Source organism: Rhinatrema bivittatum, chromosome 6 (assembly GCF_901001135.1).
Source record: "Rhinatrema bivittatum chromosome 6, aRhiBiv1.1, whole genome shotgun sequence".
In the NCBI taxonomy this organism is placed as follows: domain Eukaryota; kingdom Metazoa; phylum Chordata; class Amphibia; order Gymnophiona; family Rhinatrematidae; genus Rhinatrema; species Rhinatrema bivittatum.
The window spans coordinates 344,389,627-344,412,897 of NC_042620.1; the positions used below are offsets into that span (position 1 = coordinate 344,389,627).

Below are 23,271 nucleotides of genomic sequence, written 5' to 3' on the forward strand. Positions count from 1 at the left end.
TGCATACAACCCCCCCCTCACCATCCCGATCCCTCCCCATGACTTACTAACATCCCTGGGGGTCTAGCGGGGTCCCGGGTTCATTTGTCCCTCCGTGCCCGGTGTGCTACTGCAAGCCGTGCTCCTCAAAATGGTGCCGATAGCCTCTGAACTGCTATGTCACAGGGGCTACCGGCGCCATTGGTCAGCCCCTGTCACATGGCCATCGGTGCCATCTTGTGCTCATACCATGTGACAGGGGCTGACCAATGGCGCCGGTAGCCCCTGTGATATAGTATGGGCAAAGGCTATCGGCGCCATTTTGATTCCTGGCAGCCGACAAAGAAATCGCTCCCGGACCCCCGCTGGACCCCCAGGGATTATTGGCAAGCCTTGGGGGGGGGGGGGGTCAGGAGGCCCCCCCAAGCTGGCCAAAAGTCCCTGGGGGGTCCAGCGGGGGTCCGAGAGTGATCTCCTTCACTCGTGCCGTCGGATGCCAGGAATCAAAATGGCGCCGATAGCCTTTGCCCATACTATGTCACAGGGGCTACCGGCGCCATTGGTCAGCCCCTGTCACATGGTATGAACACAAGATGGCGCCGATGGCCATGTGACATAGTAGTTCAGAGGCTATTCGGCACCATTTTGAGCACAGCTTGCAGTAGCACACCGGGCAAGGAGGGACAAATGGAACCCGGGACCCCGCTGGACCCCCAGGGATGTTAGTAAGTCTTGGGGAGGGATCGGGATGGGGGGAGGGTGGTTGTATTGTACTTAATCTTAATGTTTGGGGTGATTTTTATTTTTTTAAAAAAGTGCCCCTCTCTCCACACAAACCCGAAAAACGAAGTTTCCCCGAAGTTTGGGGAAAATCCTTTTCAGGTTTCGGGGCACCCGAACCACGACGAATTAGGCAATTTCGTTGCAATTGCCTTATTCGTGATAAACGATTGCACATCTCTAGTACACATAACTGACGCTAGATGTGAATCATTTTTAATACTGCATTATGGAGAGTCCCCACACCCCTTAGGAATGCTGCAGAATTCTGATAGGTTCCTCCATCTCCTCTATTGACGGTGTTGCCACTTTAAGAAGGTTTGAGATACAGCGGGGGAGCATAGCCAATGCAGGAAGCAGGGCATGACTTGCCTCTTTAAGCTGGAGTCCAAGGAATGGGGAGGGGGGGGGGGGTGGGAGTGGTGGTGAGGTGAGCAAAGCTGATAGCAAAAGAGCAGAAGCAAATGCCAGAACTGCAGGCCATTATAAATCCCTAGCTTCCTTCTGGGTGGAATGGCAGCAGCTGCCTATAGCTAACCATGATAGGGCAGCTGGGACGCTGCTCCCTGCTCCGCCCCTTCCTACATGATTTCTCGGAAACATGCATGTTCGAGACTACATCCCCTGAGACTCAGTGAGTGAGGGATAAGGAAGGAATCCTGCCTATGCTAAACCTGGGCCAACTGAGATACTATCGCTTTTGTTGTTGCTGGCAAGGGATTATCCTCTGGATGATTTTTTTCGACTTCCACAGCCTTCACACCAAGGGGAACCTTTCTCTTTTATGTAGATCCCCTCCCCCTTACAAGGTGGTCATACTTCCAGCCCCTGATGATCACCAACCCTTTCATTGCAGGGCTGGAGGCACGAGTTCTGTGATGGGGACAAGATATATCTGTAGGGCTCTAGAGAGGATCACGCTTCCGAATATTACAGTCTACTTAACAAAGTGCAGAGTTCCCAACAGAAGAGTTTTCTGGAAAATCCCCCAAAACTCAGCATACAAAACTGGAGACTGTCCAAAATACAAAATCGAGATAGGAAACAGTTTATGGAATTCAAAAATCACTAAAAGGCAAAAACAGTTCCCTAGACTTCTTAAGTCACCTGACAAACAGCACTCCCTTATTATTCCCCCAAAAATGCTGCTGACATTTCAGACCTTCAGAAGAATTTCAGGGAATTCTCCTCTTGCTCCCCAAATTATTCACAGATGGCTGACTTGGTCCTCCCCCCTGTTGGATCTCCTGGGGGATCAACTCCACACCACGTCCCCTCTCCTATGGATAAGTGCAGCCCCTTTGCTGCCTCTCCTCCAGCGCCCTCCAAGACGTCTCCTGCTTCTCCATCTCATCCCCCCTTCCCTAAGTGACCGACCACACATCTAAGGAAATCCCCTTACTGTATTGTAATCTATAGTGAAGCCTACCTGGCTTTACATTTACATTTTGCTCTATGACTGGAAAGCCTGCCTTGCCAGGCCAAGGCCCTCTTTTAAGGGCTAGCAGTGCAGAATAGGCAGCTGCAAACAGGCTGCTTACGCTGGCTTCCGGCAGGAGTTGGAGGTGCACCGGCCCATGGCAGGAGCCAGGGCACATGGCAGCAGGCACGCTCTGCTTTTGACTGTGTTAGAATATGGTGGCTCGGAGTCCTTGGGGGCAGTTTTCAAATGGTCTGCACTGGGACAAAGATTGCACACATTGGTTTTCCCCTTGGGAAAGCATGTGCATACTTTTTGCTTTGAAGCGTGCCACGAGTACACAGGGCATGCAGTCGCTGCAGGTAGACTTTTGCTGGAAACTACTTGTGCCGTCTAAATGCCTCCATTTCCTCCCCAGACTAAACACACCCTGGGGGCATCTTCTCTATGTGCAGCTAAAAGGACACATGTGGAAGAATGTGTAGATGTTCAGCTGCTTTAAGACAGCCCGATTTTCAGAGAGCCGATTTAACATGGCTAAAACCTGTTTCACCCATGTAAATTACTTTGAAAATTGTCCTCATAGGGTGGCTGTCTTTAGCTGCTTAAATGCTAGGCGGTCCTGGTGACATGAAGGGTTAAGGGGGGAGCAGCCTATCCTGCCTGGTGGAGGCTGGCGCTAAGCTAGCTGTAATTCTCTGCAGTATCCTGCTAAGCGATACAGCTGGCACAGGCCACAGTTTGAAACTTGTGACAGCAATGCTGATTGTTGGGGCTTCTACCATCTCTTCTGGCCATTTGTGCAGCTTTTATGAGCATTCATAGCTCATTGCCTTAAAAAATAGAAATAAACAACATATAGGTAACATTTAAATTGCTAAGAAAAGTTAGGTTTTTTGGCTTTGAGATTTTAAAGGTAGTAGGAAATTTAAACATGAATAGGGACAGGGGTTTGCAAGGGAATATGGTTATCTGAGGTAAGGGATTGATATGGCCAGGGGAAAAGCACATTTTTAAAAATAGCTAAGAAGCTGACTTAGGAGAATGATGCTAAACCCCCAAATCATATAGGAAGATCCAATGCCACGGATCCAGCCATAATCCCACCCTCTTCCTATACAAATTTCTGAATTTGGCTGATTCAGTTTAGGCTTACAGATTGTTCAGTTTAGGGCAAATTATCTCCTGTAATTCTGAAGACCATCATTTTGCTGAGAACTAAATGCCTAGACAGAATTAGCCAAGTTCAGAAGGATCAATAACGAAGTCTGGAGCCTTGACAACTGGCGCTACTGCTCATCTGTGCTGATTGAACCCTTACCATATGACCAATATATTCGGGATATGCATTCATTTTTAGGTAAATATTTTTTATTGGCATATTCAAAGTAAATACAACAAAGCCACAAGGAAACTTTTTCCCATGAGAAAAATCGAATGCCCATTCCCCCCTACTCCCGCCCCCTAACTTCCCTTCCCCAAATATCTATTGTTGAAACTCCACACAGCATGTGTAGAAGAGAAAGAGTGAAAGACACTGTCCACTCTAGTCAGCAACAAAAATAAGAAAATAAGGATAGTAACCCCAGGAAACAATACAAATAACAGAGGAAAGGTACATCAAAAACATCTCTACCTTAGGGAACGGCAGGGACACAACGTTCCCCTGTCAGGATTAGAGATTGCTGTACTTCCCCAGGCGGTGCCTGAAAGCACGGCTGCCAAATCGCGAGAAACTTTTCCTGCTTTTAGGCAATAAGGGATTAATGGATTTATGTTCCAATAGTATATGCATTAATTTTAAATGAATTTGCAATCCAAACTGAATGAGGCCATTTTTGTTTTGTTTCATTAAACCCAAATGAATTAACAATGTGTCTGAAAATTTGGGGATTTTTGTTTTGGCAAATATCATGCACTAATTAAAAATAGTGTGTGCTACTTGCCAAAACAAAACATCCAAAACCCCCCAAATAAACCACCTTTCTGAAAAAAAACTTTGTTCCAAAAAAGGGCAGAATATGAAAGAGAGAAATCCAACCAAAAATATTTTACTTGCTCATCCCTATAATATATAAATGTTACAAAAAATCTAGAGGTAAATATTCAAAAGTTATCCAGATAAATGCCATGGCTTCAATAACAGTGCCACCTATCTGGATAAATTTTATTTGGGTGGATTTTATCTGGATAAATGGGGGGTATTTGGGGACATGCTAGGGTGGGTTTGAGGTAGCTGAATAATTTATCTGGCTCTCTCCAGTATTTGGAGTTAGCCGAATAAGTTATTCATCTATCTCTAGATGTAGGCAAGTAGAGGCTTAAAGTTATCTGGGAATCTGTTCCTGGATGACTTTAACCTTAACTGGTTATATTCAAAGAATATTGTCGGTTAAGTGGTAAAATGTAGGCGGCCTATGTTCCCAATCCTCTACATCCCAACCTAGCCTAAGGCCTACTTACTTGATTCCCAAATTTATCCAAGCCCCTCAAAGAGTTTTCCAAACTGAAAGGCCTCTGGGGCCAATCACAGCCCTTCCCCTGTCCCCCAGTTTTCCAAAATACCCTTATCTCATGCCCTCTACTCATCCCAATTCCCCTCCCCCACCACCCCAATTCTAACCATCCCACCCCACTTGGCACCCTCCAAAATTCTCTGCTCCACTGGGATTGTGATAAGAGTATAACATGATCCCAGCAGCCCATATTGTTGTGGGAAGGTGTCATACAGGGCAGGAAGGTTAGGGTTGGGGTGGTAGAGAGGATAGGGAGGGGGAATGAGGAGTGAGCTGGAGGTAAGTTTTATTTCGACAAACCTGGGATGGTCAGCAATCTGCTCTAGTGATCTTTCATTTCGGAAAATCTTAGGGAGTTTTGAGGGGAAGAGGGGATTGGACTGGTAGGCCCCAGTTTTGTCTCACTGGGGTGGAGGGATGGGGGAATCAGGCTGGTAGATTTATTGTTCTTAAATAAATAATAAAACCTATGAGATTGTTGGTCCCAGTTATTTAGGTTAGACTGCAATGATAGAATTGAATTAGTAGCTGGGTTTGTCTGGCAGGATGCAAGTATAAAAGCGGGTGCTCCTATAACCGGGTCTGTCTGACAGGCTATGCATTCTTCATGTTGACCAGGTTGATCTGGCAGGTGGTGTTGGTGATGGAATACTGTCTGGAAAGGGCACAGCGTCTTAGGAGGCTGTGCATTCGGTCATCGGCAATGCTAGTACTGGTAGCATTGCCGATGCTACCAGTACTATATATGTAGACCAGTACTATATATGTATACCAGTACTACATATGTAGAAATCGCTCAAATCAGCTATTTGAGCGATTGAGCTAGAACTATGAACAGTGAGGAAGGGAAATGTTCCAAAGGAACAGGTTTGAGAAGCACTGGGCCTGCCAGCTCTGCCTGCCGGGTAGTCTAGTCTAATTGTGGTAAAAGGGTGTTCTGGCATTTTCCAAATAATGGGAGTTTCTGGTTAATGGGTCTTGGGATGAATGGTATTCTACTGTATGCAATGCTTTAGCAGGAATGAACACAACATTAAGAAAGAATGGAAAAATCAATAGAGTATGACCATTAGACATTTGACAGAGCGATGTCATGCTGGGATGGTACTACCCATAATGACCAAATTTCCCCATTCCTGGGAGAAATCCTTTGATGAATCCTTCCAAAAAATGATTTAAATGCCTTCAAAAAGGGACCTTGTACAACTCTAGAATTCAATCTTTCCCTTGTTTCTGTTATGTATACACTGCAGAAGCAAAATGTACAGAAGGAATGTAATATTTACTTTCTTTCTCTTAGACATGTCATAAATGAGCTCATAGAGACAGAACGGATATATGTGGATGAACTGTCTACTGTTTTGATGGTGAGTTTCTTAGAAGGTTTTGCGTAAATATTGGGGTTGCCGTGCTAGTTCTCTTGAATATGTAGAAATGAGGGTCAACAAACAAGTTGTAGGTGATACCTTAAGATATTTTGAGCAAAGTAGTGTGGTTGCTGTAACTCCTTTTGAGTACATAGAAGTAAAGGATCATCAGATAAGCTATTGATACTTTTTTTTTTTTTAATTGGACTAGCAGTGCATTTGGGATTAAATTTTGAGGGCTGTACTTGCTTTCTCTAGTCACTATATTTTGTTAGCCTGTGCTTGTGCCATTTGTTAAATACTTACTGTGGAATTAATAATCTCTGCTTCTTGGTAGTGTGGGTCTAAAAGCTCAGAATTCATGATCCCCCCGTGACTCTCTTTCCTTATTGCAAATTGTCATCGTATGTTCTTCATGTACCATTATTATGAAACACCTATGGGCAGGGGGCTGTTGAGGTAAAGGAATATAGTTCCGGATTTCTAGTTGCTGTGGTGATGTGACTGGGCTCTGTGCTGAATCTGCCCAAGGAATATTATGACATGATTTAATAGGACAGACAGAGCTGCAGTGCAGGGGCAGGCAAAGCTCATTTCCATGGCTGCCTCTAGAGCTGGGCCAATTCAATGTCTCTACACTACAACCAGAAATTCAGATCCATCTGGCAATTTGATTACATTACTGGATCATGATCCAGTAAAAATTCCTGTTCATTATGAATCCTTAGGAAGTTTGAGAAAGAGAGAATTGTATTTCAGAGATCTCAGTCTGTTTATAACATTATATTATTCTTTAATTCCTGAAGACATCCAAGCATGAAATACTGTATAGAGAGGTGTGCATTGCAAAATAGTTGTGATGGAGAAAGTACAGAAAAGGGCGACCAAAATGATTAAGGGGATTGAGCGGCTCCCCTATGAGGAAAGGCTGAAGAGGTTAGGGCTGTTCAGCTTGGAGAAGAGATGGCTGAGGGGTATGATAGGGGTCTTTAAAATAATGAGAGGTCTGGAACGAGTAGATGTGAATTAGTTATTTACACTTTTGGATAATAGAAGGACTAGGGGGAACTCCATGAAGTTAGCAAGTAGCACATTTAAGACTAATCGGAGAAAATTCTTTTTCACTCAACGCACAATAAAGCTCTGGAATTTGTTGCCAGAGGATGTGGCTAGTGCAGTTAGTGTAGCTGGGTTTAAAAAAGATTTGGATAAGTTCTTGGAGGAGAAGTCCATTAATTTCTATTAATCAAGTTGACTTAGGGAATGGCCTCTGCTATTACTGGCATCGGTAGCATGGGATTTACTTAGTGTTTGGGTACTTGCCAGGTTCTTGTGGCCTGGTTTGGCCACTGCTGGAAACAGGATGCTGGGCTTGATGAACCCTTGGTCTGACCCAGCCTGGCAATTTCTTCTGTTCTTATGTTCTATCTATTTTTTTAGTTTTGCTTTTAATAATTTTCATTTTAAAATGATGTGATATCTCAGATCGAATGTCGGTATATAAAAATAATAAATAAATAAATAAATATTTTTAGTGCGTTCTAATTTAGATTAGTGTACACTAACTCAGAGTGGGACCCAAGAAATAAAACGGAAGCTGATCAATAATGCTGAACTGTGAAGAAAACAAAGATGATCGGTGTCAAAGGGATTCTTTATTAGTGCACAGTTCTAATAAAGAATCCCTTTGACACCGATCATCTTTGTTTTCTTCACTAACTCACAGTGCACATTAAGTTAAATAGCATAAACTAACTCAAAATAGTGAGCACTAGTTCGAGTTAATGCACATTGATTTAGTGTGTTTGAGTTAGTGCACACTAATTTGAATTAGAGTGCACTAAAAATATTTACATTTTAAAACTAAAATTATTAAAAGCAAAACTAAAAAAACAAAACAAAAAATGAATTTGTGGGTTTTTTTTTTGCCATTTCTTATTAGAAATGACATAAAACAATATAGACAATGTTATTTCAAACAAAAGCACATCCCTGCAATGCTGTACTCATCCAATAATGCAGAGGGATCTCCTTATGACTTGTATGAATGATATATAGAAGATTAAAATGCCATCTTTCTCTGTTTGTCTGTCTCCCAAGCAATGCATATTTTGATAAAAAGATCTGATCTAGCAACGTGATCAGCACTTTCCCTACCCATAATTCAGATAATCTGGATCAGTTTTAAGTAGTAGACGTTTTAGATTTTTTCAAATCTTGCCCATTTCTAGTATGAAATGTGGCTGATCTACAAATTACAATACATGCATTAACTCAGCAATAAAGGGATCCATATCTGCAGAATACAGCGTTAATTAAAGAAACAGATACTTGTTAATTATGAGAAATGGGTTATCCCAAGCTCCTTGACGTGTTCAGAATTCTTGCTTGCTTACAATACTCTCATATATTCAATTCAGCAAATTGTTTTGACTGTAAGTAAAGAAGAAAAACCACAGTAGCATGGGAAAAATAAATACTATTATTCTTTCTTCATTTTCATGAGGGCTAGCAATTGTAATGTTTGTCCCACTAACGACTGTTAAACATATTTATCCACAGCGGACTTTGCTCTGTTTGCTCAAGATTTTGCCAAATTAATCGTACATTTCTCAAGCAGCATAAATAGAACAAAGTTGCCTATCACCTTCTGTTTGGAGATTGTCAACCCCCAACATTTCATCTCGTATTGCAAAATAGATATTCAGGCTAGCTCCTTGGATATTCAGCTACTTCAGTGCATGAGGTTTTGCACGCATTTGAATTTCAGCTAGTTTTTGTATACCCTGTTGGATGCCAAGCACGTACCCTGACATAACACTGGGCCCTGACAGGTTGTTTCAGTCATTTCTAATGGATGGAACTAGACAATTTTTATTTTCCTCTTGAACAACAGATATTTTGGAACTTTTGCCCAGGTATCAAAATCATATAACTTAAAAATTATGTAACAAAACTCCCCATCAAAGTCCTAGGGTATAGAAAGCTAGGACTGACCTTGGGAAGGGTGTGGGGCCATGGATTGCTGACGAGCACGGGTCCATCTCCAAGCTGACTGGAAATGATAGTGTTGGGAATGGAGCTACTATGCAGGGTCCAGAGTGGTTGCTGCAGAACATTGTTCATGAATTGCAACTCTTGTGACTTTATTGAAGGTTTGGGGTATTTTTTTTTTAGCATACTGAGAAAAAGATTATTCCTTCATCCTGCCCTTACATATTGTTTTGGATCTACTTTAAATGAAAGCCACCATGACAATATTACAGTCAGACATTATCAAACAGCGCCGTGATGTACAACCCTGATTGACACTGACCCAAGCTAGGTAAAATCTGTAGGCTGCCTTATTATTATTTTTCCACCTGCACTGCAGGGTTACAGAGCTGAAATGGAAAACCCAGCCATGGTTACCTTCCTGCCGCCTGCCCTGAGGAGCACAAAGCACATTCTGTTTGGAAATATGCCAGAGATCTATGATTTCCACAACAAGTAAGAAAGCAAACAGTTTCTGAAAGATGTATGAGCCAAGGACATTTTCCTTCTGGAGTCCACAGTGTTGAACTGTCTCACTTTCTTGCAGAGTTTTTCTACAGAGGCTCGAGAGTTGCCTTGGGGCACCAGAAAGAGTTGGATTCTGCTTCCTGGAAAGGGTATGCGAGGATCCTAAATACCACACTTACAGTAAATAGCTATTCATATGGAACAGTATTTTCGTTTAATTGCTGTTCCTGCTATTCAAGTCCATCATTAAAAAAAATGTAGCTGTTCAATTTGCACTTTATTTAGTGTTTCTTGTGGAACTTCCTTAAATTTTTGACAAAACAGAGAAACAGCTACAGCTGGAAAATAATTTGTAATATGAGATGTATATTACTGAGCCTGTTTACCCACAGACAGAAAATGGAAGAAAGCCAGCTCTGGCCCGGGAGGCTGCAGCCAGGTCTGTTTTTCAAGATATCCATAATGAAGATTCATGGAATATATTTGCATACATTTGGTTTGATAGCCTGACCAATTTGCATATTTTGATTACCTGGAAAATGAGATTTGCTTTGCAGTCCTTGAGGACTGGTGTTGGTTATTTCTGCTTTCGTACGTATCTGGCCTTTGAATTCAACTTAAAACAGAAGAAACTGTCAACATCCCGGTGACGTTCATTGTGTAAAAAAAAGCAAATTGCAAAAAATATTGACAGTAGATGCAAGGTTGTTTTTGACACAGAATTAATTATGAAATTTTGGGTTGAAATTAGGCCATTTTGCTGATTTCCCAGATTTTCTTCATTGACGTGTTATAATTTAAACAGTAAAGCAGGTGCATTTCAGTTGAACGCATCCTTGGGCCTGTTCCCTAAAGCAGAATGTGCATCCTGAAGCTGTGCAATACACGTTCTAAATAGCAGACCCACTAGATTGGCCCGAAAAGGTATTGGTGAAGATGTGCTAAAATTAGGGTGGGAGAAGGGACGGTTGGAGAGGTGTAAGAGGAGAATGACCTTTCACTTTGACCTGATTCCCATGGGGGATTGTGACATACAATTGGTTTGCATGCTACAGTTCTTGGAGCGGTGTGCATTCTATGTTTGTGTGCTTATTTATGATGGCGGCAGTATTTTCAGGGGCATGAAAAAATATTTAGGGCATTGCCCAATAAGAGCCATTTTAGCATGCACACTAACATTTTTAGCACGAATTTTACTGCACAGGTCCCCTTTATACGGAAATTCGCCCATTGAAGCCTAGGATAAGTACTTTCAGAGACTTACAAATATCGATCGATAGTCCAATTCGTAAAATTGTGCGTATCCTTAGTATGAACACGGCGTCAGAAAAACGATTGCTTAAATGAACGGTGATTTGTGAAAGTTGCATCACGTAAGCTCAGTATTCAATAAGCTGGTGAGCAGTTAGCTGAAACTTCTTCCAGATATTCAGGGGGATAAACATCCAGCAGAACATCCCTGATTAAAATTGTCCGGCTACAGTAGTTAACAAAAATCCTATAACTGCGGGCTTTCCAGCCTGAGTCCCATCCCCTTCATCGTAAACCTTTTACAAACCTTCTGGCCAAGCCATTGCAAAGATTATACATAATACTGCTGCCAACACCCCCGTTCCCGTAAAATAATAAAATACATGTTGGCTTTTCACCCCTTCCTTTCCTCCCCCCAAGCCCTTCCACCCTCAGTCGTGCCTCTGTTTGCAGTAATAGTCTGGCCAGCAATAGATAGCTGGGGGGGTCGGGAGGATGAGAAGCCTGTGTTTATTTTATTATTTTCCGTGGAGTGAGGGGGAATAGATGGTAGCAATATTATAGCTGATTTCACTTTGGAGGGAGCTGAAGGGCTCCACCCTTTTCTGAGGCGTCCATATTTATCTGGCTAACTTAACTGGTTTCGATAAAAAATCAGCTAAGACAGCTGGATAACTTAACTTCTCCCCGAAATGTCCCCAGAATGCACCCTTTTTTTCCAGCTAGATTTTAGCCGGGTAATGACTTATCCGGCTACAAACTAGCCAGAGAAGTGTCTCATTATTCAGAAACCTTGCTATTATATTTGTTTTCCTCTATTTTTTAAAAATATTATTAAGAAAACATACAGCCTAATTTGAATTCCCCGGTGCGTGCAAATACCAGGAGATATGCACGTGGCCAGGCCGCGCGCACATACACCAAGCAGATTTTCAAAGCGGCCAGGCTACACGCGTATCTCCTGGTACGCACGGAAGAGCCAGGTCTTCAGAATAGGGCTCTGAGTCTGGGCAGGGTGGGGTGCACGGTTAGTTAGAATGGGTTTAGGGGTCGGGGCGGAGAGGGGGAAAAGGGAGGAAGGCTAGCTAGAGGGTTAGGGAAGTTCACGCCTAGGCTGCTCCTTTATTGGCGTGGACTGGGAAGGAACTGGGGAACAACCTAGTCGCTGTGGCGCACGTTTATTAAAAAATCCCTACCTTGTGCGCACAAGTCGGCACCCGTGCACATATGTGCGCGCTGATATAAAATCAAGTGCGCATGTGAGTGTGGGTAGCCGATTTTGAAACATGCACGTGGTAACACATGGACGCCCGCGTGCCGCTTTTAAAATTGACCCCATAGAGAACAATATTAAACCCATTTAGCTGGATAACTCACATTTAGGAAGATAACTTGTGAGCTATCCAGCTAAATGGGTTTAATATTGTTCTCTAGTCTATATATTCTTAATAAAATTTAAAAAAAATAGAGGAAAACAAATATAATGGAGAGCTGACATAGGAATAAGGGAATCAGGAAGGGTTAGAGTTGAGAAACAGGTGCAATGATGTTTTGAAGATGGTATTCCATTACTGCAATATTCAGAAGAGCCCTTATAGGGGTCGATGCAATATAGTGTACTGAGCCGAGCGCACTGTATAACCCGCAGTTGGACGCAGGTTGTATAGGAGCTAATTAATCCCCTTATACAATAAGGGATTAGTGCCTTTACAACACGAGTCCAATGCAGAGTGAATCTAATAGCGCTCATCACATGCAAATGCATGTGAATGGGGCTATTAGGCGTTCACTCCCGATGCAAAAAAAAATGTGTGTCTAGGACGCACATTTAGCGATCAGAAATTAATGCCTGCTTGGAGCAGGCGTTAATAGCTGAGCGCTCAAATTAGTACAGAAAAGCAGAAAAAACTGCTTTTCTGTACTGCCTCCTACTTAATATCCTTGCGATATTAAGTAGGAGGAAAAACAAAACTAAATAAAGTAAAAAAAAAAAAACACCGGCAGTCGGGTGCTGGAAATAGACCCTCAACTGACCTAGCGCTTCCTTGCGAACGTGACCCCCTAATATAAATATTGCATGGCGCCCCCAAGGGGTGCGCTTGAGGGCGCATTAAGAAAGTGGGCACTGACTGTTCAGCGGCCGCTTTCTGCGTATATTTATTGCAACGGCCCTATAGAGGGCAAAATAGCTCGCACTGAGCTTTTTTTTTTTCTCAGTTGGTATGGGAATATCCCATCCGATCAGCTTCATTCTCTGCAGTGTGGTCGGTATTACGACGCCAGTGATTTTCAGCTACTGTGATGCTTCCAACAGATGAGCTGTACTACCTTATTATACCTTTCTTTATACAAGCCTGCGGTATCAGGAGCATGTTGTTCTGCCCTTTTTCTTGAAAGACAAAAAGAAGCTACTGCCATTAGCGATCACTTTCTTTTTTTTAAAAGGAAAAAAAAATAGCTTTTTAATTTCTTTACATTTTAAAAAATGTAAATATTAAAATCTCCCTTGTGGTTGAGACAGAGAGGAACAGGGAGCACCCAGCATAGCACATACCTGTCAGCGGTTTCATTTCTGGTCCTCCTTTTAAAAGCGTTTCTCATCCTCAACTGAGGCTCTTCCTACTTTGACCTTGGGATAAAAAGGCAATTGAAGACCAGAGTATGTAGAAAGGTTGCAGTTCCTTATAGGTAATAACATTTGGAACAAGTTTCAAAAATCTGCTCGGTGGGGAAAAATAACAGGTTAACTAGTTATCATTAGCCAAATTTTCCGCTAGGTTTTCAGCTGTAAATTTGTTCAAAATTTGACAAACTAGAGTTACCAAATGTAGGGACTGTGCACCAATGGTTTTCTTCAATTTTCTGTCTATGGGAAAAATACTTTATTTATTTAGGTGTTTTATATAACGTTGTTCCAAAATAAGATCACAGTTCCTGGTTCAACAATCCCATTCTGTTTCAATGTTCATATTCTAGGTCAATATAACAGCAAATGCATTTTCTTGGTCATAATTATACATAGTTCATCTCAAAGGCAAATATGTATTCTGAGTTGATATTTCACCATCAGGTACAAGGTAATTTAGGTGCTTTGATGTGGAATTATAACCTGTGATTTCCATTTCATTATCCTTCATGTTTAACTCGGTATACATTTAACAATGCTCAGTACTTATTGCTCTATCTGTTAGCAGAGTCTGTTCGGACAGTGATGCTATATTGGCATTTTGGAGTTTTACGTTAGTTCATATGCTTTTCTAAAGAGCCATGTTTTCAGTTCTCGTTTGAAACTCTTTCTGTCTGTTATCTGGCGTAGCGACTCTGGAAAAGAGTTTCATAGTCTAGGGCCCGCTATGGAAAACACTTGTGTCAGGTGTGAGTTCCGTATTGTGGGCACCTTTGTTTTGCCATCTTAGGGCTCTGTGTGGGTTGTAGGGTTAAACATGGATTACTGTTGTTGATGATATTAAAAATGAGTTTATAATGAATTCTGGATTGTACAGGAAGCCAGTGGAGTTCTGGCAGCGATGGAGTGATGTCAAGTTTCCTTGTCCCTGGTAAGAGTCTAGCTGAGGCATTCTGTAGTAACTGGTCCTGAGGGTAAGCCTAGTAATAGGGAGTTGCAGTGATCTATATTTGAAAATATTAATGTTTGTAAAACAGTATGGAAGTCTTGAGTTGCTAGCAATGGTTTCAGCTGGTGGTGTATCCTGATTTAATTAGTTTGTTTGTATGCTTTTTCATTGAAAAGTTCTCATCAATCTGTATTCCTAGCTCTCATACTTGATCTGAGGGTGTAATGTTAAAATTTCCTATGTCTAAGGCTGATTATTGTGGAATTTCTCCTTAACCACATAATTTAAGTTTTGATGTGTTTAGAGTTAGCTTCAGCTGAGAGAGGACTTTTTTGCCAGTGCTAACTTTTTAAGCCCTTTGAAAAATGCTCTTGATCTGACCATCTTTCTTCATGGCCCCTGATATCTAAATAAATGTTGTTTCAAGCTCCTCTCCTTCCTGGCACCCCATGAAACTGTGAAGGTCCCACCCACCTATCACCTTTTTCCAGAGAGTCTCCTTTCATCTGCAGGAGGGATGCGACAGTCCCGTGGCTGGCTCGGCGGCTTGCAGCAGAGTGGATTCCTCTAATAGCACTTGTGGGAGTGCTGTGCAGCTCTTAACCGTAGAGCCAACCGTAGAGTGAATTTAGGACCCTCTGGATTTGTGCGTGTGAATTTTGTAAGGGTGTTGGATGGGTGAGAGGGGGCCCGTCACAATTTCCTGGTGTGGCTAGGCAGATTTAGGCCTGTTATTGCAGCTCCAAAATTTGACCAGTCAGGTTAGGAAGATAGCAATCATTGGTAAACATTTACCTCCTCCCCATCCTAAATCTGTCTTCGACCTGCCTAGTTTTTAACCAGCTAACTGTGTGAACTGTATGCATTTAGTCCAATAAAATGGGCTGGTCAGAGGGGCACATTTGTAATTAGACAGGTTTAAGTGGCTACCTCCTGAAGTTTGTTGCTTAATGCTTTTGAAAATCTACCTCAGTTTTTCAGCGCACAATACTTTTTATTGTCCCATTTTTCATGCTTTTTCTATGAGATTTTTTTTCTTTTCAAAATCATGGTAAGGGAGGACTGAGATTATAATGGCACTGAAAGGTTGTTGCTGTGGACACAGTGAATTATAAAGACCTCCATTGGTAATGGCATGTTATGTCATTTGTTCAGGCTCTGCGGATGAATTGCAAGATTTAGTTGGAGAGTTGTATTTTTTTTTTTTTTTTTTAGCTAATGCAATATTGAATTGGTTGTCTGGTTGGGGGTTCGTATTCATATTTATGATGAAGAATGTAGTCTGCTGCTCAGCTCATTAGTTTCCCCGGCTGATTGCATGGCATGTCCTACCAATCTCCTTCCAAGTACTATCCAGGTCTGAGCTTGCTTAGTGAGGTACTCACAGGGCACCCACTTTGCACACTGACCCACAGAGAATGAGCGGAAAGCACACAGCCAGTTTCGATAAGGTGACCTGCAGCTTTAAAACACATGTGCGATATCCAGTGGTGCATTGTGCCTTTGAGCGTGAAGGAGCCATCCGTTTAAATGCTTTTCATGCCCTAAAGCCTGATTCTCTTTAGCTTGTGCATGCAATAAAATGGATTGCGCCCCTCTCTTCTTCCTGCAGCGCGAGGACTTTCAGATGTACGAGAAGTACTGTCAGAATAAGCCCCGCTCAGAATCTCTCTGGAGGCAGTTTGCTGATAGCACTTTCTTTCAGGTAAGCTCATTATTCTTGTGCGCACACTGATTTCTCAGCCAGATGTTACGTCGAGGCATGGTGAAATCTTCTTTTTTCATACTGGAAAAGTATTAGGGTTAGTGTTACAGAGTTTTCAAAAGGAAAAAAAGAAATTGGTTATTTTCAGTGACTGTGGTTAGTGCTTTGTTTCTGTAGTATGGGATGTGTACACTGTAAGCATCCCTAAGGTGTTATGATTTGTCATCTCATCAACTTCACATACTGTCTTGGTTTCATTCTTGCAAGACAATTGAATATACAGGTTTCTTTATGTGACATCATAATTAAATGACATCTTGATATTTCACTATAGTCACTAAGTATTTTTCATGATCAAATAGGCATTTGGGTCCTATCAAAGTAAGGGATTATGTTCATATTCCTTTCTGTTGGGCACATTATTCATTTAGCTGGATAACTCAGAAGTTATCCAGCTAAATGAAGATTTGTGCATTTGTCCAGCTAAATTCTAGCTGTTTAGAATTTGCCGGATAAGTTAGGGGCATTTTGGGGGTGTAACTGGGAGGAGTTGAGTTATGGATCTCTCAATACTTTGGAAGATTAGTTTTTTGAATTCTGTTGCTACTTAAAAATTATGCACAGTTCTTATTACAGTGATTTAACTTCTGTTTTATTATTTGTTCTATTAATTGTTTTTGTGTTGCCAGGAATGCCAAAGAAAACTGGAACACAAACTGGGGCTGGATTCATATTTACTTAAACCAGTGCAACGCCTGGCAAAATATCAGCTACTGTTGAAGGTCGGGTATAATGAGTGATTTGTTCTTCTGAAGTTGGGACTTATGCAAGCTTGAAAGTTTGTGTACTGCATCCTCCTAATAGTAATCCAGCTGAAAGCATCACAACATGTAAAAGATATACTTTATGGCATCTATAGAAAATAAAAGGGGGGAAACTTGATTACGCTCCAGCATTTTATAGCAGTGAAGTACGATATTTGTGTGAAAACCATTTGTTGATTTTTCACAGGAATTACTGAAATACAGTATTAACTGCGATGGGATTCAGGAGTTACAGGAAGCCTTGGTGGCTATGTTGGACTTATTAAAATCGGTCAATGACTCCATGCATCAGATTGCAATCACAGGATATGATGTACGTATGTATTAATCTTATGAATATGCTCCAGATGAAAGAACTGTCCGTTGCTATGGAATAATGGCTGTAGAGGGGATGATGCTTTCTTTGCTCTTCATTCTAAGAGATGTATTGGTTTAGAAGTAATTTAAACAGGTTGTGTACCTGAGGGAAGGGATAGGGAATGCATGGCGATGGAACTGTTGAGGCTGAGATAAGGGTGTGAAAGAAGTTTAGTACTGGAGAGTTGTAAGAAACACTGAGGGATGCACAGCATGGAGAAGATGGATCACTTGGTGGTAAAGGAGGAAAGGAAGGGGTGATCTTCACATATCCTTTTCTTATAGTAATGCATCACTGCAGATAAAGAGAATGGAAGGGGTAGCATATGTGTGTTGCAAAGAGGAGGATAAAACAAGGCAGAAAAGTGACAAGACATAGGATACATAAGTGGGCAGGGCAAGGTTGGTCAGGGTTCGCTGTTTGGAAAACAGCATCACAGAAAGTAAGAGGGAAAAAAGCAGCGCTGAAACTGGGAAGAAATGATGAATTTGAAAAGAATAAAAGGTCTGAGGGACCCGCCCCTCCCCCGACGTCATCGCTCACGGAACTGATCCGTTAAAAGCGCCAAGCCAGCAGGCACCGCGCGCCGTGCGTTGCGCGCCGAAGGGGCGCGACAAAGAGGCATTCCCCTTTGTGTACCCCTTCGTGCATCCCCTAGTTTTAAATATTCCCCTTGTTATCTTTTATACCTTGTTAACAATTTCTTCTTTATAATTGTTTTACATTTCTGACAAAGGTAATGTATGCTTTTTAGTATAATTTGTTGACTGTTCTATGTAACACTCACAGGCGGTTATGTTTTATTGTAAACTAGTGTGATTTGTATTTTATACAGGAATGTCGGTATATAAAAGTTAAAAATAAATAAATAAATAAATGTGCATTTGTTTCAAGATAAAATGAAAAACACAACAAAACAACCAAATTTAGTTTTGCTTCATTTTCAAATGGAGCAAAAATAATCCTGCTGATTATTTTTCTGTTTGCTTTTATTTGCTTCAGGAAATGGTACAAATTATTTGCAAATAGCTGCAGTATCTCCTGAAAGGGATAAAATAAAGCCCAAAATGGAACAAAATTTGGGCAGAAACCTTCCCCCAACAAAAAAAAACAAACCAAAAACGTTTTGGCCTACACACCCCTAGAAAGAAGAAGTTCAAACAGAGGAAGGAAAGGAGCATAGAAGAAAGGGAATGGAATGTGAAGGGGGTGTGATGTATTAAAGGGGGCTTCCAGTCAGGGCCGGCATGTCCCAAAAGGCAAACTAGGCAGTCGCCTAGGTCGCCAGCCATTAGGGGGCGGCAAAGAGCAGCCATGTGGGGCCTCGAGCAGAGCCCATCCCATTCATGGCCGAGAGAATGAGTGTGAGTGAGAGGGATTGTGTGTGTATGAGAGAGCAATGGAAGCCCGTATAAGGGTGAGTGTATGAATGAGACAAGGAACAGCTGTGTGTAAGAATGGGAGCTTGGCTGAATGACTGGCTAGGAGCAGGGGGAGAGAGTGAGCGCAAGGCAGAAGGTTTGCCTAGGGTGCCTAATACCTTTGCACCGGCCCTGCTTCCAGTAGCCCCTGGTTCTGTTGTTTTACAACGACAAAGTGTTATGCACTCAGTGGAGCAGAGTTGGCGAGCAATCTTTGATACATAATTGGCAATACCTTACTGGGTGGGGAGAAAAGAAAGGGGATGAATGCAGAAGATGGGCATGAAATGGTTTACTTCATGAAAGGTTTGCAGCTATGTGAGAGGAGCTGACATTCAGTTCAGTGACGTGATGAAATCATATTGTTTTATGTACATGCATGGATGACTAGAGGCTCACAGGAGTTTTGGCACATTAAACTTTGAGCTAAATTTGGTGGTGGGGGAGAGGGGTGAGAGGTAGAAAAAGGAAGCTCTGTGGGTGATAAATGGAGTGTCTAGGATGGCTCTCTCCATTCCATTGCAGGAGTATTATTTTCATAAGATAGACACAGTTGTCCTCCTGAATCATGCTGCAACATGGCTATCATGTTACAGCATGAGAAAAAAATGGCATGGACATTCTCTTATCTCTGTAGTCACCCTTACTGGATACACCATTAAGCAGGGGGCTCATTCAATACCAGGGCTTAATCTCATGCATGGATCCTCCAACAGAGAGAAGGATTACCTTCAGAGCTCAAGACTTTTTGATAGTCTAGCAGCAAAGAGACACTTGGCACATTGTATGGTATGCCACAATAAAACATCTTTACTGTCAGAGCTATTTCATAGGGAGGACAACTTTAATACATGTGCGTGCTCACCGATGAATGGGTGTAGATGTGCCATTGGATATATTTCGTATCATGCGCGCAAATGTTTCCACGCACTATATAAAATATGCTTAAATCTACCTGACATGTTTGCGCATCTAAAATATATGTGGCATATATTTTAAACATAGCCTGATGAGTAGCATTTTTAAAACTTATCGGGCTATATTACTTAGCCAGATAATTAGCAGTTTTTGAGACTTATCCAGCTAAGTGGCAAGAAAGCCACCATCCAGAAAAGTCAAAATGTATCTGGATAAGTGGCACACATCCTAATATTAATCATTTACACATGGAGATTTTTTTTATATATATAAATGTTTTTATTAGCTTTTACAATGTCAATAACAATCCAAGTGAAAAACATTAACAGGTACATAAACAGAGATGTGCTTCGTTTTTTTCTACTGGGTCGTTTTTTGACTCTGATACTTCGTGGTAAAGTTCGGTTTTTCTTGTTTAGTTTTTTTTGAAAACCGAAAAAAACCTAAACAGGGAAAACCGAAACCGGCCCAATAAACGACGCGGGAAAACGAAGCTAAAAAACCCCACCCCAAGCATTTAAATTAATTTTAATACATTACATACAACCCCCCCCCCCACACACACACTATCCCGATCCCTCCCCAAGATTTACTAACATCCCTGGTGGTCCAGCGGGGTCCCGGGAGCCATTTGTCCCTCCGTGCCCGGCGTGCCAGCCTCGCTCAAAATGGTGCCAATAGCCTCTGAACTACTATGTCACAAGGGCTACCGGCGCCATTGGTCAGCCCCTGTCACATGGCCATCGGCGCCATCTTGTGCTCCTAAGAAGCATGTTATATTGATACCGAGCCTTAGTTAACACTGCTAAGGAAGCAGCCGATGGACGATGAATATGCTCCTTTTCCATGTCCGTGACTCATATTTGAAGAGACGCCAGCTCCTCTTTTTGAGCTTTACTCCGACGGATAGAATAACTAATGATCTCTCCATGAATGGTGGCTTTAAAAGCTTCCCATAAGGAGGAGGAGGAGACTTCTTCAATGGTATTTAGTTGAAAATATTCTGCAATTTTGTGCTCCATCAAATGCTTAAAATCAGATTCACCCAGGAGTGTCGCATTAAACCGCCATTGCTTTTGGATTTTTATAGATTGCGTGAGAGAGCAAGTAAGAGTGATAGCTGCATGATCTGAGATCAATATGGGACATATAGTTGCAGATAGTATCCGAGAAATTAAAGACTTAAAGGTTAAAAAGAAATCAATACACAATAAGATGAATGTGGTGAAGAATAAAAAGTGTAGTCCTTCTCTGTAGGATTAAGTAATCGCCATGGGTCTGAAAGCCATACGTAGAAAGTAAATGACGTAGAGTTTGAGTGGACTTAGAGATCACAAGGTGTGCAGTCAATCTTTTATCTAGCACTGGGTCTAAAGGTTGGTTAAAATAACCGCCAATTATGCACTGTAGGGAGTCCAGTTGGAGCGTTTTTGCAAAAACTTCCTGAAAGAAAGTCATCCATATTTGGTGCATATAAATTGAATGAGAAAAGTCTCACTTTGAATAGAAAATTGAATAATATTCCATTTTCCATCAGTATCCGCCAGTTGATGAGAAATTATCGCTGGGCAGTATTTATTAATCAGGATAGCTGTACCTCTTTTTTTCTTGACTGCTGAACTAAAGTAAACCTGACCAACCCAATGCTGCTTCAATTTGATTCAGTAGCAGAGAGATGAGTCTCCTGTAATAGTGCAATATCAGCGTATAAAGTATGGAGATATATGAGAACCTTCTTCCTTTTAATAGGATGGGAGAAGCCATTGACGTTTAAAGAAATCAGCTTAAATGAAGAAATAGTAGATGCCATAATAAGATCATAGTCCAAGTTAGAATCTGTTTGTGCTCAACCTCCAAGTCCGGCATAGAGTCCGGTACATTGATAAAGAAGACCAACAAAGGGGAAATTAATGAAATACTCCAAAAACCAATATTAAAAAAATAATAATAAGCATATAGAGCAATAAGAGAGAAAAAAATTAAAAGAAATAATTAAGGTAATCCATGCCATGACAGCTCTAAGGCTGTCTTCCTGAAATAAAAAAGGGTCTCAGGACGAGCCAAGATGCCTCCTAAGCCCCCCACTCCTGCAACGTGAAATTCAGTGAGTATTCGGACCAAATAAAAAGAAAAAAGAAAAATAAGAGGTTCCATCTCATTGTGGGTCCCAGATTATCTCACTTTGGTGAACATTATCAAAGGAACTTATACTATCAGAATTTGGAAAAGCCGCTGCAGATAATGAACCATAAATCAAGATATTTGTAACTCCTGTGGTAATCAGGAAATCTTTCCAAAAGGCAAATGAATGAAAAATGAAGATTAAAAATAGATATTGAAAAGTCAAGTAACCATAGATGTAGCTGATTCAAAGGACATAAGAAAATCTTCCAGATCCTTGATTTCATGGAACAACTTGGTTTGATTATTATGAGTGACTCTCATCTGTGCCGGGTAAAGTAAACCATATTTGGCTCCCGACGATTGTAACCGGGGCCGCATCGCTAACATGGCTTTGCATTTCATAGCTGTAGTTTTAGCCAAATCTGGGAGAAAGAGAACAGCATGTCCTTGAAACGTGAGAGGCGCCTTACTCCTAGTGGCAGCGAAGATCTGTAGAACTTGTGGATATTGGAGCACTTTGAAAATCATGGGCCTCAGATATCTAGAGTTCTTAAGAGGCCGGGAAGGGATTCTGTGAGCTCTCTCCAGTTCAAATGATTGATCAAATGTAATTTGCAGAATAGTAGGAATACAATTTCCCAAAAATTGTAAACAATCATTACCTTCTGCTCCCTCCAGTATCCCCAAGATACGAATATTATTTCTTCAATTACGATTCGACAGATCCTCAATATCCATTTTTAGGTTTTGCACCTCCTTTGTTAAGCTGGGGAGTGGCGCAGTAACTAAAAGACCTGCGCCTCCGTGTCGTCAAGCCTTGCCTGAAATCCGTCCAACCAGGCTGTCACTGATTGTAAATCAGTGCGTATGGTAGAAGTGGTATCGATATTAATTTGAATCAGGTCTTTGAGCTGCTTTAGCTCTGTGAGCACTAATTCCGCAGATGCCATCGTTTTTATCGTCGGCCCTTTGTCCGGTGATGGGGCATCTTGCTTGGAGTGCTTTGTGCCGGCCGATGCCGCAAAGCAGCCATAATTCTGATTTCAGAAAAACTCCATTAAAGTTGAAAAGAAAAACCAAAAGGTCCGATATAGATAAAAAATAGGAGCGGGGACTCACAGAGCCTTAGACTCAGGCGGCCATCTTGTGCGTCGCACAAGAGCGCCCACTTCCGTGGAACGATTAAAATTTTTTTTTTTAATTATTATTTTTAATTATTTTTAACTTTTGGGACCTCCGACTTAATATCGCCATGATATTAAGTCGGAGGGTGTGCATAAAAGCAGTTTTTACTGCTTTTCTGTGCACTTTCCCGGTGCCGGCAGAAATTAACGCCTACCTTTGGGTAGGTGCTAATTTCTGAAAGTAAAATGTGCGGCTTGGCTGTACATTTTACTTACTGAATTGCGCGGGAATAAGTAATAGGGCCATCAACATGCATTTGCATGTTGCAGGCGCTATTAGTTTCAGGGGGGTTGGATGCACGTTTTTGATGCTCTATTACCCCTTACTGAATAAGGGGTAAAGCTAGC

General features: G+C 41.7%; 1 protein-coding gene across 4 annotated transcripts in view; it reads left to right on the plus strand.

The window, feature by feature from the left end:
* The window catches only part of MCF2 (MCF.2 cell line derived transforming sequence), a 169,690-nt gene that overhangs the window by 98,499 nt on the left and 47,920 nt on the right, over positions 1-23,271 (plus strand). For all 4 annotated transcript variants that reach the window (XM_029607776.1, XM_029607775.1, XM_029607773.1 and 1 more), the window contains 6 exons: positions 5,996-6,062; positions 9,436-9,551; positions 9,643-9,712; positions 16,002-16,094; positions 16,784-16,876; positions 17,106-17,231. In XM_029607776.1, coding sequence (XP_029463636.1) covers positions 5,996-6,062; positions 9,436-9,551; positions 9,643-9,712; positions 16,002-16,094; positions 16,784-16,876; positions 17,106-17,231 — 565 coding nt within the window. The remainder of the gene's footprint in view (positions 1-5,995; positions 6,063-9,435; positions 9,552-9,642; positions 9,713-16,001; positions 16,095-16,783; positions 16,877-17,105; positions 17,232-23,271) is intronic.